This window comes from Sinocyclocheilus anshuiensis, unplaced genomic scaffold, assembly GCF_001515605.1.
Source record: "Sinocyclocheilus anshuiensis isolate Anshui unplaced genomic scaffold, SAMN03320099.WGS_v1.1 scaffold96, whole genome shotgun sequence".
Taxonomy (NCBI): domain Eukaryota; kingdom Metazoa; phylum Chordata; class Actinopteri; order Cypriniformes; family Cyprinidae; genus Sinocyclocheilus; species Sinocyclocheilus anshuiensis.
In genome coordinates, this window is record NW_015554094.1 from 1,201,242 (window position 1) to 1,219,370 (window position 18,129).

The following is an 18,129-nucleotide window of genomic DNA, read 5'->3' on the forward strand; positions in this document are numbered from 1 at the left end:
TAAATCTGCCAAAAGGGTACATGTGAACCGAAATATGGTTTAATTTTTTTAAGCAACCGGATATGTTGAGTTATGTATAGTATGGGGACGGTCCCCATGTCTCACATGCAAAGATTACAACCCCAGTGCTTCAGGCCATCATGCTCGATCTGACAGTCAGCCTGTGTGCATTAGCAAGAGCATTGTAGAATGGCATTAATCCACCGACCCTTTTGATTTAATGACATCAAGGAAGGACAACAAGAACTGAGGTTAATTTATTCCAAAGAAGAGGGACCATGCAAAGGTTTACTCAATCTGGGAGTTACACACTGACTGTGTCAAAAGGAAACATGTGAGTAATATGTCCAATGGCCTGGCCTTAGTTGATTACGTGGCTTTTGGTAAAAGCGCAGCAACACCAGTATTACTCACAGCTTTAAATGCTGACTGTCAGATTTGTGCTGCGTTTCCTTTAGACTCACACTGATGTGCTTTAAGACCATCTGACCCAATTCTGACATCCTCTCATTTAATAAAACCCAACTAGCATCAAAGCCAACATGAAAGAGTGTTTGCAACCCATTTTACTTCAACAATGTGACATTTTGGGCTGAAACAGGATATTAAATGTGGGGGAAAACGTGTGATTTTTATCCATCGGGAATTGATTGGATGCAGGGCTTTTCCTTTCCAGAAAAGAAAGTTGTTTCCTTAGGCGGAGCAAGTTATTACATTTCATGAAAGATTACAACATTTTCTTTTTCTGAATAACAATCACTTGTCATTGATTTTAAATTGACTGTAATCTAAAACTAGACGAATGAATCAATGTTAATATTAACTACTAGAGTATTTTGAACAAAAAAATGTCACATTTTTGGGTAAGATCCCAGCCAATGCATTTTTACCATTTATGATTTCTGAGAAAATATTTTAGAGCAGAGCCAAACTATAAACATTTACGTTCCCATTCGAATGAGATTTTAATCATTTCAATGGCATTTCCAAGGCTGGAAATCACAATTTTAACCCTCTGATGCATGAATTTTTAATAAGGAAAACGCTTTAATGTTTCCTTTTACTTCTTTCCCCAAAAATGATGCATTATAATGTGAAAGCCACGCATCAGTCCAGCAATAGATATTCCAGAGGTGCATCACCCCCTGTGGTTATTTTAGATGTTACATCACACCCAAAATGGTTAAAACAGCTTTAGAGGGCAATTCATTGATATTTCCAGGTTTGAATATTAATCAGCCACAGCTTCCTTCTACCAAAATGCCAACAAAAAGTCAATAAATGGTTCATTTTGCTCTTCTAACTATAACAATCATACTTATAGACTGCGTAGGGGGCTCTTCAGAAAGCCCCTCGTCTGTTGTCACCGGATAAACCCCAACTTTCAAAATAACAATTGAAACCGAGGCTGTCAAACGAGTGTAATAAACCCCCATCATTCTTTGATACGCGCTCAGGGAGTTTCCCTCAAAGGGGAAACTAAAATAACCAAACTCATTACAACATTCGTACAAGATTTTCTGTTCCTTCAGGGTCTTATTCATGAAACAGGAGCAGAAATCGCTCATGAGTGCGTTGAACGCGACAAATGTGTTACGTGCAATTGAGATTCTTAACGTGATACCTGATACAAGTTGTTCTGAATATCCATCAGCTCTGGAGGAAACAGGTCTATCAATTGACGTGCAAAACATTCCTCTTCGTGGATTATGGCCAAATGGAGAATCCTAGAGAAAACAGACACACAAACAAAAGAAGTTGCTGGGTAAATGCCAGTTAAACGATGGTTAAAAGCTGAAGCAGAGCCAACGGTTAAGGGAAGGAACTATCAAGCAAACCGCAGTCTAAATGCAGCACAATGTGTGATGGAAAAATAGGGCGAATGATACTGAGAAATACGCCACACAAAAGTGCGTGTCGCTGACAGATGCATTCAGCCATTGCGCAACACTGGAACTTTTGTGCATTATAAAAGCATTCGTAACGGCGATCGTCCTGCTAGCCAATAATAAAACCCTTCAGATGGAGCTGCTTTGGTTACTAAAACCCTACAAAAATGACAACGCAGCTGATTTAAAACATAGCTGAGATGTTAAGACATAAACGAAGTGAGGGATTTGTAGTTGAGTGAATCTCAAGAACAAAGATTGCATTTGCATTGACGTTTTTCATTAACACATAATCAAGAGTCCTAAAAACAGACTTTTTTTTTTTCTTTATGCAAAATATCCTTTCTCTTTTTTCTTTTGGCCTAAAATATGACCTAGACATGTTTTTGATTGGTTGCATGTAACAAATCCATTCGTTTCTCTTAATTCAGCTCTCAGATGTATCAGAGTCAAAAAAAGAAGCAGGAAATGATGTATGCAGGAACATAAATTAATGCACGCTTATCTTTTTCCCCATCCTCTGGCTGCCGTATTTCCTCGCAGGTGTGTAATTTCTCAGCTACTTTCCCCACATGCGATAACCTAGTCTTTACTTTTACAGTAAGCCAGAAGGAAGCAGGTAAAAGCAAGTGGTTTCAGCATGTAAATAATGTGAGAGCAACTTCAGTGTCTTCAATCTGATTGTGGTAATTCCATCATGATTCATATTGTTTCGCTGCATATGAAATTAACAGGTTCATTTCACCTAAAAATGAACATTCGGTCATCATTTATTCCACCCTTGTGACCTTGTTCCGTAAAACACCAATGGAGAGATTTTGAAGAGTGTTAACGCTGCTCTTTTCCCATATAATGAAAGTGGATGGGGACTGGGGCTGCACTGTATAGTGCACATGACAAATAAAGTCCATATGACTTGTGCACAATATTTTTAAAGTCTTCTGATGGCTGGCCAATATGTAACCACTGAACCGATGTAGCAAATTCCCAATATATTTCTCAACAAAATGGACGTGCATTTAAAATTAAGCTCCTTCATTTGCTTGCACTTGTATACAGTCCTGCATAGTAACTGATTACATGTAGTCTGGATTACGTAATCAGATTCCAAAAATTAAGTATTCGTAATCAGATTATTTTACATTTTAAAATGCTGATAATCAGATTATAGTTACTTTTTATGGATTACATGATTACATATTATTCACACAATGGCAGTAAATTATTCAGAATTTGATTCACCCCAGTTCTTTTTTTTCCCCTTTTAAATTTTTCTTTCTAAAATGAACCTACCACTTACAATACACATGAGACTAATAATTATTCAAGTTACTAAACACTGCCAATTAACAGTTGTGTAATACTACGCCTTCATCATATCCAGTGACCTTCACTAATTATTAATATTGGAAGTCTGGACAAAAATATTTCAAACCTGGAAGACTTTGGCCATGCAATGTCATGTTTATTAATGTTTGTTGATGTAATGTAGGGATTCCCAAGGTTTTGACATTTTTATGATTTCATTAATTATTAGCTTTTCATAAAAACCCTACAGTTTTTTTCATAAACCCCAGTTTGGGAAACCCTGCTGTAATGTAACGTTTAATGCATTTTGTGCTATTGATAACAAAAAATGTAATATATTTTCTTTCTTATTTTCATTCGAGTCTATGTGATAAAAAAATGTTAAGTCAAAAGTAATCTAAAAGTAAACAAAAAGTAGTCAAACTACATTACTTAATGTGTAATCCAGATTATGTTGCCAACTACAATTTTCATCATGTAATTTTTAATCAGTAACGGACTACAATTTGTAAGCAATCTACCCAGCACTGCTTGTACTACAACAGGAATGAAGAGTACGTTAGATAATTCATCTTAATTCCATTTATATGGGCCTTATTTATTGGAGTTCACCATGAAAAAGTTTGTACTCCATAGTGCATGTTAAATTATGATAAAAAAGGGGTGTAACGGTACACGTATTTGTACCGAACCGTTTCGGTACGGGTCTTTCGGTTCGGTACGCATGTGTAACGCACGAATACAGTTTTTTTTTTTTTCTCAGGAAATTCAAATAATAAATGGCGTTTTGACAGTCTTTGATGTGGCATGACAAATATGACAAATAACGCCTTGGAGAGCCGCTTCTGGGACGGTTCAGAAACGTGCTGGTATATAATTAAATTTAAGTTTGGGTTAAGTTGTTAGGCCTAATTGTAACCCTATAGTTTTAAGCATAAGCTGAGGTAGATTTTTATCACTAAGAAAATTTAAACTATAACTGAATGTATTTAAAGAAAGAGCAACTTCTTCAGTAAACCATTAAAAAATAATTAAAAAAAAATTACGATTTTCCCCCTGCTGTACCGAAATCATACCGAACCATGACGTTAAAACCAAGGTATGTACCAAACTGTCATATTTGTGTACCGTTACACCCCTAAATTAAAAACACTTGGAACTAATTGTAAATTATTAATTTTTGGGTGTTATTCTTTTGAGTGTCATCATTTTGGATGATTCAAAAACTACTCCTCACTACAGTGTTGTATATACAACTGATAGCATAATGAAAATTAAACCGGTAAAATGGGATACTACTTGCTCTTCTAGACTGCCTGGGGATTTCATTTGGCCATTGGAATTTCTTTAAAAGCATGTTCTTTACTCTGATGACATTCAGGGAAAAGACAAAGGAGTTTTTTTTTCTTGCAACAGAAACAAATGCAGGCCAAAGGTAAACCTTAGCAGGCAAGATTCAAGATGAATCAAAATGAGAGATGTTCTCAAAATAACAACCGTATTTACATCCTGGTTAGTCACTGTGAAAACCGATGCAGAAATGAAAACAGGCTGACATTACCCAGGCTGTGTGTAGTACGAGCCCACTTGTGTGGTGAATGTTTGCGTATGTTTTTGAACATATACGTTGCAGGTTGAAACACGATCTGGTGTAAAGGTCAACACTTGCATAAACAAGCTTGTGACATGTGCTGTTGGGGTAAATAGGTATTAAAAGCACATGAATATGTGTTTATAACAAAAGCTTTGCACTCTCCAAAAAGCTGATATCAGAATGTGTTTTCTGACCCAACGAGGGGGAATTCCACTCTGCATACTTCTGCTTTCTTCTTCACATGCGCCATAAATGGCAGATCCAGTTTCTAGACGTCGGTTAACTGACTGTAGCATTAAAACAGAAAAGCCTGCTACTGTAATCAAAACTTCCATCGCTCACATGAGAATGTGTCTCTCAGCAGCCTAAAACAGGCTGTGAAATGAATCAACTTAGAAAAATGTTTACGTTAGTTTCTTGTCTACCAATAGTTTTGACAAGAATAATCCTTTTAAATTCTTTTTTCCAATTCAAATAAAAGTTAATTAAGCCTCTCCCAATAAAGTGAATGTGCATTTGAAAGCGAGCTTCTTCATTTGTTTGCACTTGTACTTCAAAATGAATGAAGTGCAATGCAAGTTCAAATATTATTCAAAGCCATGTTAATTCCCAGTTATATGGGCCTTATTTATGAAGTTCACCATGAAAACTCATACTATGGACTTCATTGTTTCTCTCATCCACAGTTAAACTTTTTACACTGAGTGCCAGATTCCCAAAGACATCCTGTCCTCTCTGTTTGACAACATAACATGTGGTGAATGAACATTTAATGCCTTGCAAAACAAAGGGTTGAAGCATCATTTCTGAACAGCATTCATCTCTGTGCCACTTGTCTATCCATTAGCTTTGCATTTTAAGCTGCAAAGAGTCGATTTTGTATTGAATTTGGTCAATACAGCATGCCAGGAGTGTAGCTGGACTTCAATGACACTAAAATGACACTAAAGGCGGCTGTTAACTGAAACATCTGTTGACTTGTTTTATCCAGTTACTACTTAAACATTTAATTTAAACATTTTTTTTAGAGTGCAGACCTTTCTTTCTTTGTCTGATTATGGACATTTTGGCATTGGCACCTACATCATCGCAATGTTTTGGATTAAAATGAATCAACAAGGTACAAATATATGTGCAACCCAGTTTAGCTTGATTCTATTCACAATACACGACCTAAAATGCCTTACTGCTTTAATAAAAATATTAGATTACACCATTTTCAGTTAAAAGTTAATTAATTTCCATTATTCCGCTAGAAAATATAGTCCCTGGTATAACGGAATGTTGCAATGCAATCAAAATATTGATCAAATGGGGTCTACAGTAAAATGGATAATATGTATTTCACTTAATAACTATTTAACTTAATAACGATTTCAGCTCTAATTAACAAAACACCTGTTCACTGTGCAGCGACCAAACTATTAACATGACAGGGAAAGATGGCACCTAAAAATTGCATTCAAAATTTTTTTATGATAACGTATGTCCCTAATATTTAAAAATGCATTCTGTTGTTTTATCATGTAGAACCCGTTTTCAAAAAAACAATAATGCATATAGAACGCGTTATATTTTGAATATAATATTACTCCGCGACCCTTTCATCTGGACCTCGCTTCCTAAACCGCGTTAATTAAATTGACAAAAACGCACTATTTAGACATCAAAACACATTTGATCTGCACTCAGGTGATGCATGGGAACTTATCAATGAATGGGTGTTTTTTAAACGTACGTGTCTCCATCCTCTGTAACCGTGGTTAGGAAATTAACTTCCTCTTCGGTGTATTCACAGTCCGTCGCGCTTTCACATTCAGAAATGCTGCATTGCTCGATAAAATCCCCCAAACTGTCCACTGTTAACGATGAAGAGACGTAAGCAGAGTCCAGTCGCTCGTCTGTAACGCAGGTTTTATCTTTTTCCTCAGAGCTGTCCGAACTCCCAAGTTCTCTGGAAATCGATTTGTACGAGTCGATTCCGGAGTCAATCCGACTTTCGTCGAAATCTAGTTTGCCTTGTTTCTCGCCGCCGCCGCTTCTCGCCATTTCTTAGCTTTGATGTGTATCGTCAGTATATAAATGTAGCACTGTAAAAACGTAAAATCACCGTGACATTATGACACCAGAGACATCCGCTTTTGTTTCTCATCCCACCACCGATCAGATACTCCAGACGCAAAAGGCTTCACAATGGCATTTTAACGTCAAGTCTGAGGTTTCAGGTTGAGTTAAAGTGTGTCAGCCAAACTCTGAGTTAATGAAACTGCTGTGAGAGAGTGTGCTGGCAGTAATGTGAAGTTCATGGGGAAGCGGCACTGTAGGCGGAGTCAATGCGGCTTTCAATCCGGCTAAAGTGGGAATTCCCCACAGGGCGTGGCAACCCATATCATTACCGACCCAGTCCAAACACAGCATGACAACCCCATGGAATCTCCTGAAAGACCTCAACTACAGAACTGTTCTCTATTTTGGACACCCAACAACTTCCTAAAACCACCGGTGACTTGACCCGACAGGCTTTACAGGGTCCTTCATTTAAACCCGAATTGCAACACAACTTCAGTCTAGACATGTATGGGTTTCCAGGGTTGCACATGTTGATAGAATCACATGAAAGTCATCCAATTTAAAATGATCGTGGAAAAATAATAAGTATACGTTGAATATTATATAGCCTAATATATTCAACTACATAACCATCCTGACAAATTTCTTTAGAAAGCTTAAATTGTCATGATGCGTTTTAAGATAATTGAGATTTAAAAGAATACAAATTCATTCACACGCACATAAATACAGATTCTGTATTTTAAAAATCCTTTTTTTTGTCTTCAATGCTGTCGTTATTTGTACAGTATTTGTAAAGGACAGTGCCAACAGTGGCCAGGAGGTGGCGCTGTATATTAGCATAAAAAATATATTAGTAGCTACTGGTGTACCTGTGCAATACCCTGTTCTTATATTTATTCCTTAATTCTCTTGATTTATTAATATTTCACTCACTACTGTACATATCTAATACATTTGCACTATACCTATTTTGCATATTTAGTATATATATAACTGTTTACCTGTGCACTGTCTACTGCACACCTGTTTACATTGCACTGTTTATATTTTCTGTATCATTGTTTGCATTTTGTTAAATGTACTTCTATGTAAATTCTTGTATGTATGTGTGCACTTCAGTGTGAGAGCAAAAAAATGTCGTTGTACAGCTGTACAATGACAATAAAAAGCTATTCTATTCTATTCAATTCTATTCCGTCTTTAAATTCTGTACTCTACAGTATATCGTCATGCGAGGTATATGATTGATTGATTGATTGATGGAGATATTACAGCACAAATGATCTGACAAATATCGACAAAAATTATATAATATAGGCTAATACTGGACAAAACTTCTGCTGAAGGTTGAAGTGTAGGCTACATGATCTTTTTACATTTTAAAGGTTAAATAACTCCATAACTTTTGTCACAAGTCTTTTCATTTCAGGCTTATTATGTCATCTAAAATTAACAGGTCATATGACTTTCATATGACAAAGCAATGTCTTTAAAAGAGGGAAATAATGATATAGAATAACAATGTTGAACAGAAAGAAAAGAAAATAAATAAAACATTTAGAACAAACTGCATTAGACTGAAAAGCATGCTGTTCATGCTTAAAGAGTTTTTTTTTTTTCTGCGTAGCCCATTATGTTGTGGTGAAAGAGAAAATGCAAACTGGCTAATATTAATAGGCTAATAATCTGCTGAAAAAATACAAATAAAGTTATGTATAAATACAAATTATTTTATTTTGATAAAATTATTTAAAGTTAACATATATAAAATTATAAAACAAATTATATTATATAAATAAATTATAAAATAAATTGTACAGAATTTGATTTCTTTTTCATTCCATGCAACCTATTATATGGTGATGAATGGGAACATGCAAATTGGCTATTATTAATAGGCTTGCTGAAAATGCAAATGTCGTCTGTTTAAAAATAAAATGTTATTTTAATAAAATAAATAGAATAAAATAATTATAAAATATTTAAATTATATTATATAAATAGATTGTAAAATAATTGTTTTTTTTTAAATTCTATGTAACCAGTTATATGGTGATGAATGCAAATTGGCTATGTTTTTGATAACATGACATGTTATTTTATTTTGATAAAATAAATAGAAAAAATATATAAATTATAACATAAAATGTGCTGAATTCATTTTTTTAATTGTAGAACATGCGAACTGAATAAAGGCTAATATTCTGCTGAAAATGTATGTTTTTGTAAAATAATTTTATTTTGATAAAATACATTTTAAAATATTTACAGTAAATTGTATTATATATTATAAAATGTAACAGAAATGGAGTATCATGTGAATTATACCACTAGTTTATACTAAAACACGTTTATGTAAGAAATGGGAAACCGCATGCAGAGTCAAGGTCACGTACGATCCTCAGCAGAGCTGACTGCGATAGATAAACAACACCTCCCTCTCTCTCTCTCTCTCCCTCTCCCTCTCTCTCAATTCAATTCAATTCATATTGCTTTATTGGCATGACATACTTGGGTACATATTGCCAAAGCATTGTCCTCCCTCACTCTCTCTCCCTCTCTCTCTCCCTTTCCCTCCCTCTCTCTCTCTCCCTTTCCCTCGCTCTCTCCCTCTCTCCGTCTCTCTCGTTACCTGGATCTGAGCTGCCTGCCTTCATCTCGCGCCTCATTGTCATTCACTCCGCGATCACGTGCTCGTGTGCATGTCGATGCGCTTCTCATTTCGACTCGATTTCTGCATCTCGACGTGGCTCAGGTTCGCTTCTTTTATTTGCAAAACCTAAATCCCGAGGGAGATGACCGCGGTTGCCCGGTCAGCCCCCAATCCCTCAAGTATTTCTTCCTTCGCGGAGTCCTGAGGACGCAGCGGCGCGCGCTGTGGGAGGATGCTGACACATGGCTGTAATGCTCCAGGATCATCTTCTTCTTCATCATGTCTCCAGCAGCTCTGGTGACGGACAGCAGTGCTGTTGATGTCCTCCGCGAGCAGACGGACGCGCCGCGGGAAGCGGTGAGTTCAGCCGCGGCACGCGCGTTTGTGGGGAAACCTTTGTTACAAACCGCGACGGAAGATAACGGAGAGTCGCTATATTCTGTAATCATTGCAACGCGGTTTATGTTTAATTGGCTCAAACATGGGGAGGATTGTGTGTGTTTGTGCACGGGAGTGAAAGAAGATACACTCAGATATCCAGATCTACTGTAGACTACTGTAGTAATAGACTGTGTAAACCAATTACACGTTCAATGCAGTGGCAGACAGTAATAGAGTGAATATCAGGAAACTTCATATGTCAGTCATATTTCACCACCAAATCCCCCAAAAAATAAAAAAATATATATATACTGATGAAAAAAAATATTGCTGAAAATATTTGTATGACTACAACACCCCCAATATTGCAAGAAAAATATTATTCACATTTCTGTTATTTCATATAGTATCCTTGATTGAAAATAATGTTGCAAATATGCAAAAAATGTGTATTATTTAAAAATTATTTTATAATTTATTTTGAAATTATATTTTGTTAAAATACTCCTATTAAATTAAAAATATTTAGCATTATTATGATTTTTTAGCATTTGTATGACTGTAACCCCCTTCTCATTATTGTACTAATTTAAAAAAAAAGTGTTTTATATAATTTAACATTTAAATTTAATTAGTATTGTTTATTGCTTGAGTGATTATTATGAAAATAATGTAAAAATATTTTAGAATATTGAATTATTGTATCATTTGTTTACATAAATTATACACAATTGTATTATTATTATATAATTTGTAGTATAATTTAAATGTAAGAATATGCTTCATTGTCATTAAAATAATGTAAAAATATTTAAAATAATTATTGAATTATTGTATAATTTAGTTACATAAATTATATATAATTTATAAATAGTAATAATAATAATTTTCATTCCTTTAAGAGTATGGTTGATTATTATGAAATTAATGTACAAACATATGCATAAATGTTATTTTAAAAAATTAATATAATTATTAAATTCAAATTATTTTAAATCTTAAATTATTTTAGAATAAATACATCAATTATATAATTGTATGTCTTTATTATTATTGTTGTTGTTTACATTTTATTTATTATTATTTTTTCCTTCTTTACATTTTGGGGTGAAATGTGTCCTGAATTTTGTCAGAATCACCAAATGACATTTAAGTTGTTTGTAATGATTTATGACATATATTTTAGACTTTGAGAATTCATGAAACGTTGTTTGCTTATGAAGTTGTAACTGACATGTTACCAACAGTCTGGTCACACAGGGCCTCCCTGATGATCTAAACCTCATGAATTGGCAGTGAGGTCGGCCTCTGTTATGTCACGTTACGAGCGCTAAAATAGTTCAAATGAAAGTGGGACGCCTCGCTCACACCTCCCAAAATATACAGTGCGACAGCAGCAGAGATTCCTCAGTATATCAGAGCTGCACTGTAAAAAAAAAAAATCTGTAAAATTGACGGTAAAAAAACGGCAGCTGTGGTTGCCGGAATTTTACCGTAAAAAATACGGTAGCAACATTTTAAGTTTTACGGCTTAAACTTAAATTTACAGTTAAATACCGTAATTTCATTAACTGATATAATGTTAATATACCAACCTATTGAAGTACTGAAATCTGTTTTGTACCTTTGTAATACACTGACAACCACCAAAAGCAGGTGGTGATGAGAAAGTCACATGATGAACCAAGGCCCATCACAAGCAGCTTTTAAATAATAACATATATAGAATGTGCGCAGTGTCATTCACACAAACACTAAACACCATCATGGTAACACACATGAAACTGAAATAATGCAATAAACATTCATTTAACAACATTAGGTGTAACACACAACCCTAATATACAAAACTGATAAGAAAAAACTAAGAAGAAACATAGTTATTTCAACAAAAAAAAACATCAAATTTGAAATGAATGCAGGGAATTCTGGGAATGTCAATTTACGGTCATTCACTGTAAATTATACGGCCTTGTTCACTTCCAAAAACGGTATACTACCGTAAAATTACATGTAATGTCCAATACAGTTTTTCACCGTATATAGTAGGGGAATTTAACAGGTTTTTACTGTAGCATTTTTACAGTCTTTTACCGTTAAATTCACGGTCATTTTTTACAGTGTGGTGTTTTCACTGGGAGCATCTGACAGAGCCTCTGGCCTCGGCCTTGAGCACAATACAGAGGCTTTGTTTCACTGCTGAAGTGCTTTAGAGAACAGATTCGTCCCTAGTGCTTCAGCTTCAACTAACACAGTAAACCTAAGAAGACTGTAAGGAAATGGGTTTTCTCTGTTGGGATTGTCTCGTCTCATGCTCTACACTTCATTTGGCTGCTGAAAGATGGTGATTAACTGGTTTGATCATTATTTCCTCAGAAGTGCTTAAGTGTAAAATGCCCCTCTGGGTCACTGAAAGCTCATTATTCACTAATTAGTGCCTAGAAATGATGTGCATGAACCCTTTCAGTCAAAGTCCAACTGTAATCTGTTTACAAAATGAAACAGCATTTAATCATATATTCAAAGACCAAATTAGCTCAACTTATGAAGGTCATTCAGAGAAAATGAGTTCGCTGATGTGACTAGTAACTAGTTTTTTTGGCATTAACCCCACAATATCGCACATATCAGCTGCGGACTAACCTTGTTGTGGTTAGGGTCAGGGTTATTTTTAGTATCATCGAGTCTTCATTCATGTTTGGAATTATATTTTATTTTTATATTTTATATCAATTTATTTTATAGTAGTTTTCATTTTCATTTTAATAAAAATTTTGTTGATTTTTTTATTTAATTAATTTTTTTAATGTCTATATAGTTTTACTATTTTAGTTATTAGTTTTAATATAAGTTTTAGTTATTTTAGTGCTTTGGCTTAAATTAAATGAGAATGAGAAATGTTGCCAGGGCTATTATAGTTAAACTAAAAATAAAACCATAAAATAATCTTTTGCTAATTTAAATAAAATAAAAATGTTCTGAAATATATTCAAATATTTTTAATGTATTTTATTTCAGACAACATTTCTCATTTTCATTTCGGTTAACTTGATGCACTAAAGTGACAAAAACAATAATAATAATAATAAAAAAAACTATATAGACATTTTAAGAAAATAAATGAAAAAAAACCCACACACAATTACAAAAAAATGTAATCAATTAAAATGTAAACAGAAAAGATAAATACAAAATCTAATTCAAAATATTGATAAAACTATAATAGTATCTCAATATGGCACTAACACTGTTGGCAGCTAGAAATAAGTTTTTCATATTTTATTTCAAGTAATTCAAATGTTTTTATGGTTTTAATTTTAGTTAACAGAATAATAACCCCGGTTGGGGTGTATTTTATTTTTTTTCCACCATGCAAAACCTCAAATACATTTTTATTGATTACATTTCTATGATTTTTTTGGCAAAACCTGAGAAAGCCATTTTGTTCCTGAAAAAAGTCAAGTCATTTTGTCTAATGCAGCTCTTATTCAGTCTTTTCCCCATAAGATTTGTGAGCCACAGGACATAAAAATATAATCTTTTCGCACTGATTTTTTAGGAATTCCCTCAAATAACTACTTGAAAGAACGTGAGGAGACTCAAATACAAAAACACAAATGAGAGTATTATGCATTGTATATTAATGGCTGAGAGATACTTCATAAGTGCTGCAGTTCCCGCTGAGAGCTCCGGTCGTGAGGGGCTCCAGGGGCCGCGCGGTAAAAGTAGAGCAGATAATTGTGGAAGAACATCATCAATTATTTAATGCCAGCTGCCATGTTAAGGGCATAAGACAGCCATGCAATCACATACTCCAGAAACAGCAAAATAAAAGCCAGAGAAGTTTGTTCAGCATGAATATGAATCTTTGTATTTTGTCCAGTTGTTCTCTCAAACGAAGGCTTTTCCAGAACCATTAACAAAAAATGCTCTTAAAGCAGAAACAATGAGGTTAACAAGAATAATCTACAATATTATACACTTTCTCATTTGTACTCTGTAAAAAATGTTTCGACGTTCTAAAGAAAGATTATTGGAGTGTTTTACATGAAAATACTTACTATGCTTAATTTAATGCGTTACTTGCCATTTCTTTGTAATTATTGGTGAAATTTACTAGCAATTTTTGAGTGGAAATAGTTTTAAAGTAAATCCTAGTGTTAAAAATAACGGTTGCAAAAGAGGTTTCTCTGTTAGAACAGAGATGACCTAAGGTGGCCCATGATGACCTTTGACCTGCCATACCATATCACAAAAGTTGCTGTTGAACATGCCATCTTCATTTCTAATTTATATTTTAGTTTTAATCTTTTTTTTACTGAAATGTAAAAATAAGTGAATTTGGTAAAAAAAAAAAATAAATTAAAAAGTGTGAAGAACATTTTAAAAATCTATAAAACCTTTGTCCACTATAAAAAACCTTTTGGAATGGAAATGATCCGTGGATGTAAAAGGTTGTTCATGGAACCTTCAAAGCAAATAAAGAACCTTTATTTTTAGAAAAATAATGTAATGTTAATTTGTGTGTGTGTGTGTGTGTGTGTGTGTAGTTCTTAAAAAAATTCTTAAGATGTTCTCAAATATTTTAAATTTTAAACAAGACCATCAATTTTTTTTCCCTAAAAGGGAAAAATAAAAAATTCAAGACGCCAATAGATCTATAGTAACTTTAAGAGGTTATTTACAATCTTTTTAGGAAGAATTTGAATTTAGAGAAAATAATTTTATTTAGGTTTTGTCTTTAGAACAGTCTTGAGAAAAAAAAAGTATTTCTTAACTTTACTCTTAAGTTAGAAAATAAGAAGAAAGAATGTTGGGTTGTAGATAAATGTTTTTGAAAAAGATGACCTTATCAGAATCTTCGGATCAATCAAATGCTTTTTCTTCCAACTTTTACAGTTCTGGGGCAGGATTCACGGAAATCTTGTAAGATAAATTCGAAGAAATTTGTAAAAATGTTCAGTACACTTTTAAAAGTAATGGTTTCAAAAGTTTTTTTTTTAGCAGTAATGCCATAGAAGCCCTTCTCAGTGATCAGTTCTCGAAAGAACTATTTGTTTCTTAGTGTAAAGTACATTTTAATAATCTAAACAACCATTGTCCACTGCAAAGAACCTTTTGTGGAATGAAGCGTTCCTCATGGAATCATTAATGCCAATAAAGAACCTTTATTTTTAAGAGTGTAGAAGAATCATTTTTGGTTCCCCAAACACCTTTTCAATCGACTTAGTGTGAAGTACATCTACAGAACCTTTTTCCACTAGAGAACCATTTGTGGAATGGAGAGATTACCCCCCGGTTTCACAGACCAGGTTTAGGCCTAGTCCTAGACTAAAATGTAAATCTGAGCTGTTTCAACTGAAAGAAACTTGCACTGACTGATCTTAAAACATGTCAGTGCCTTTGTTTTGTCTTAAGATGCACACCAGTAATGCTTTTTTCTATGGCATGTTTATAAAAATTACTTAAATGTCCTAACTGAACTATGGCCTAATCCTGGCTAAGGCTAAGCCCTGTCTATGAAACCGGGCCTAAAGGTTCTTCATGGAACCAATGGCGTTTTTTTCACCTCTCTCTCTCTGTTTATATCTTTACAGCAACGGCCCGTAAAGCAGTCATTGAGCAAATCCCTGTGGCGCGACTCGCACTGGAAATGCCTCCTTCTCTCACTGCTGATGTACTGCTGCGTGATCGCGATGACCTGGTGCCAGGTCACGAAGGTCACGCGCCTCACTTTCGACAGCGCTTTCAAGGGCAAGTCCATGCTGTACCACGACAGTCCCTGTTCCAACGGCTACATCTACATCCCGGTGGCCTTCCTCGTCATGCTTTACGTGGTTTACCTGGTGGAGTGTTGGCACTGCTACTCGCGCAACAAACTCCAGTGTAAAGTAGGCCTGGAGAGCATCGCCGAGCGCGTGCAACGCATGCAACAAGCCACACCGTGCATCTGGTGGAAGGCTATAAGTTACCATTACTTACGCCGGACGAGACAAGTGACGCGGTATCGCAACGGCGACGCCTACACGACCACGCAGGTTTACCACGAGCGCGTGAACACGCACGTCGCGGAGGCTGAGTTCGATTACGGGAACTGTGGGGTTAAAGACATCTCGAAACACCTCACAGGACTGGAAAGCTGTCTGGTGACTAAGCTGCGCTTCACTAAGTGCTTTAGTTTCGCCAACGTCGAATCCAAGAACTCCTATTTGACGCAAAGAGCGCAGTTCTTCACAGAGAACGAAGGATTGGATGATTATATGGAAGCACGTGAAGGGATGCATCTAAAAAACGTCGAGTTTAAGGAATACATGCTTGCCTTCGCAGATCCAGATCGCTTGCCTTGGTATGCGTCGCATTGTAGCTTCTGGTTAGCGGCGGCATTGACTTTATCCTGGCCGTTGCGGGTCTTGACGGAGTACCGCACGGCCTATGTTCACTACCACGTGGAGAAGCTTTTCGGGTTCGAGTACGTCGCCGTTACGCCTCTGGATGAGCGTCCGTTTTGCCACCACATCCCGCGGGTCAACACCATCGACAGCACAGAGCTCGAGTGGCACATTCGCTCCAATCAACAGCTCGTTCCCAGTTACTCCGAAGCCGTGCTCATGGATCTGGCGCAGCAGTCCAGCCGCAACACGTTCTCGCCACGTGGCATCGGCGCGGCTGGCGGAAACGGCTTCGGTTGATATCGGCCTACACGACCACGCAGGTTTACCACGAGCGCGTGAACACGCACGTCGCGGAGGCTGAGTTCGATTACGGGAACTGTGGGGTTAAAGACATCTCGAAACACCTCACAGGACTGGAAAGCTGTCTGGTGACTAAGCTGCGCTTCACTAAGTGCTTTAGTTTCGCCAACGTCGAATCCAAGAACTCCTATTTGACGCAAAGAGCGCAGTTCTTCACAGAGAACGAAGGATTGGATGATTATATGGAAGCACGTGAAGGGATGCATCTAAAAAACGTCGAGTTTAAGGAATACATGCTTGCCTTCGCAGATCCAGATCGCTTGCCTTGGTATGCGTCGCATTGTAGCTTCTGGTTAGCGGCGGCATTGACTTTATCCTGGCCGTTGCGGGTCTTGACGGAGTACCGCACGGCCTATGTTCACTACCACGTGGAGAAGCTTTTCGGGTTCGAGTACGTCGCCGTTACGCCTCTGGATGAGCGTCCGTTTTGCCACCACATCCCGCGGGTCAACACCATCGACAGCACAGAGCTCGAGTGGCACATTCGCTCCAATCAACAGCTCGTTCCCAGTTACTCCGAAGCCGTGCTTATGGATCTGGCGCAGCAGTCCAGCTGCAACACGTTCTCGCCACGTGGGATCGGTGCGGCCGGCGGAAATGGCTTCGGCGGATACCGGCAGAACTGCGAACGCTGCCATCGCTCCATCAGCAGCTCGTCGATCTTCTCGCGCAGTGCATTGAGCATCTGCAACAGCAGCAGTCCGCGTTTGCCTTTCAGCGGCAGCCGGTTCTCGCTAGGCCGTCTGCACGGCTCGCGCCGCAGCTGTCTTTGGCGAAGCCGCAGTAGTAGCCTGAACGATCCCAGCTGTCCGACGGAAAGCACGCGGTGCCTGGCCGGTCAGTCGGCCAATGAGGAGAGCCCACCTTCGCCGCCGGCCTATCAGGATGCGCTGTATTTTCCCGTACTGATTATTCACCGCAACGAGGGCTGCGTCGGTCATGATCACCATTCGCTGCACTGTAACGGATCCTGCGTGGAGACTTCGTTATAGCGTTAGCATAAGGACGATAACACAAACCTGGTGTTCTCATGTATTTGCAAAATGAACAGACTGGTACAGAAATGTCTGTAAGAATCTTTACTTTTCCCTCTAAATGTGCATTAGCATAAAACTTTGAATGGCACATGATTGCATTTTGTCATAACAAATGCAGTCTGACTTTTATTATTATATTTACACACTTGTGATGCACCATATTCAGCTTCTTCAACAATGGCAACATCTGCCAAACTACTTCTTACTTTGCATTTGTAATCAACATGAAATGGCATTTACAACCCATTTGTCTTGCATAATACAACACATTTTCACGTAAAACAACATATTCCAAGAGAATAAATGAAAAATGTAAAACGATCCATGTAAAAATGTAAAACTTTATCCATGGAGAATTGACTAGATTATGAAAGATGGTTGGATGTTAAAGGATTAGTTCACTTCCAGAATAAAAATTTCTTGATAATTTACTCACCCCCAT

The 18,129-nt window shown here is 36.6% G+C and overlaps 1 protein-coding gene and 1 pseudogene across 1 annotated transcript in view; one reads left to right on the forward strand and one right to left on the reverse strand.

Moving 5' to 3' along the window:
• Positions 1-7,104, reverse strand: part of LOC107669434 (NF-kappa-B inhibitor epsilon-like) — a 12,524-nt gene extending 5,420 nt beyond the window's left edge. Inside the window, exons 1-2 of the mRNA XM_016461645.1 lie at positions 6,530-7,104; positions 1,625-1,727 (exon numbers count right to left, since the gene is read on the reverse strand). Coding sequence (XP_016317131.1) covers positions 1,625-1,727; positions 6,530-6,840 — 414 coding nt within the window. The 5' untranslated portion in view covers positions 6,841-7,104. The remainder of the gene's footprint in view (positions 1-1,624; positions 1,728-6,529) is intronic.
• A 2,418-nt stretch (positions 7,105-9,522) lies between these two features.
• LOC107669428 (transmembrane protein 151B-like) lies at positions 9,523-17,690 on the forward strand (annotated as a pseudogene).
• Positions 17,691-18,129: the final 439 nt, after the last annotated feature.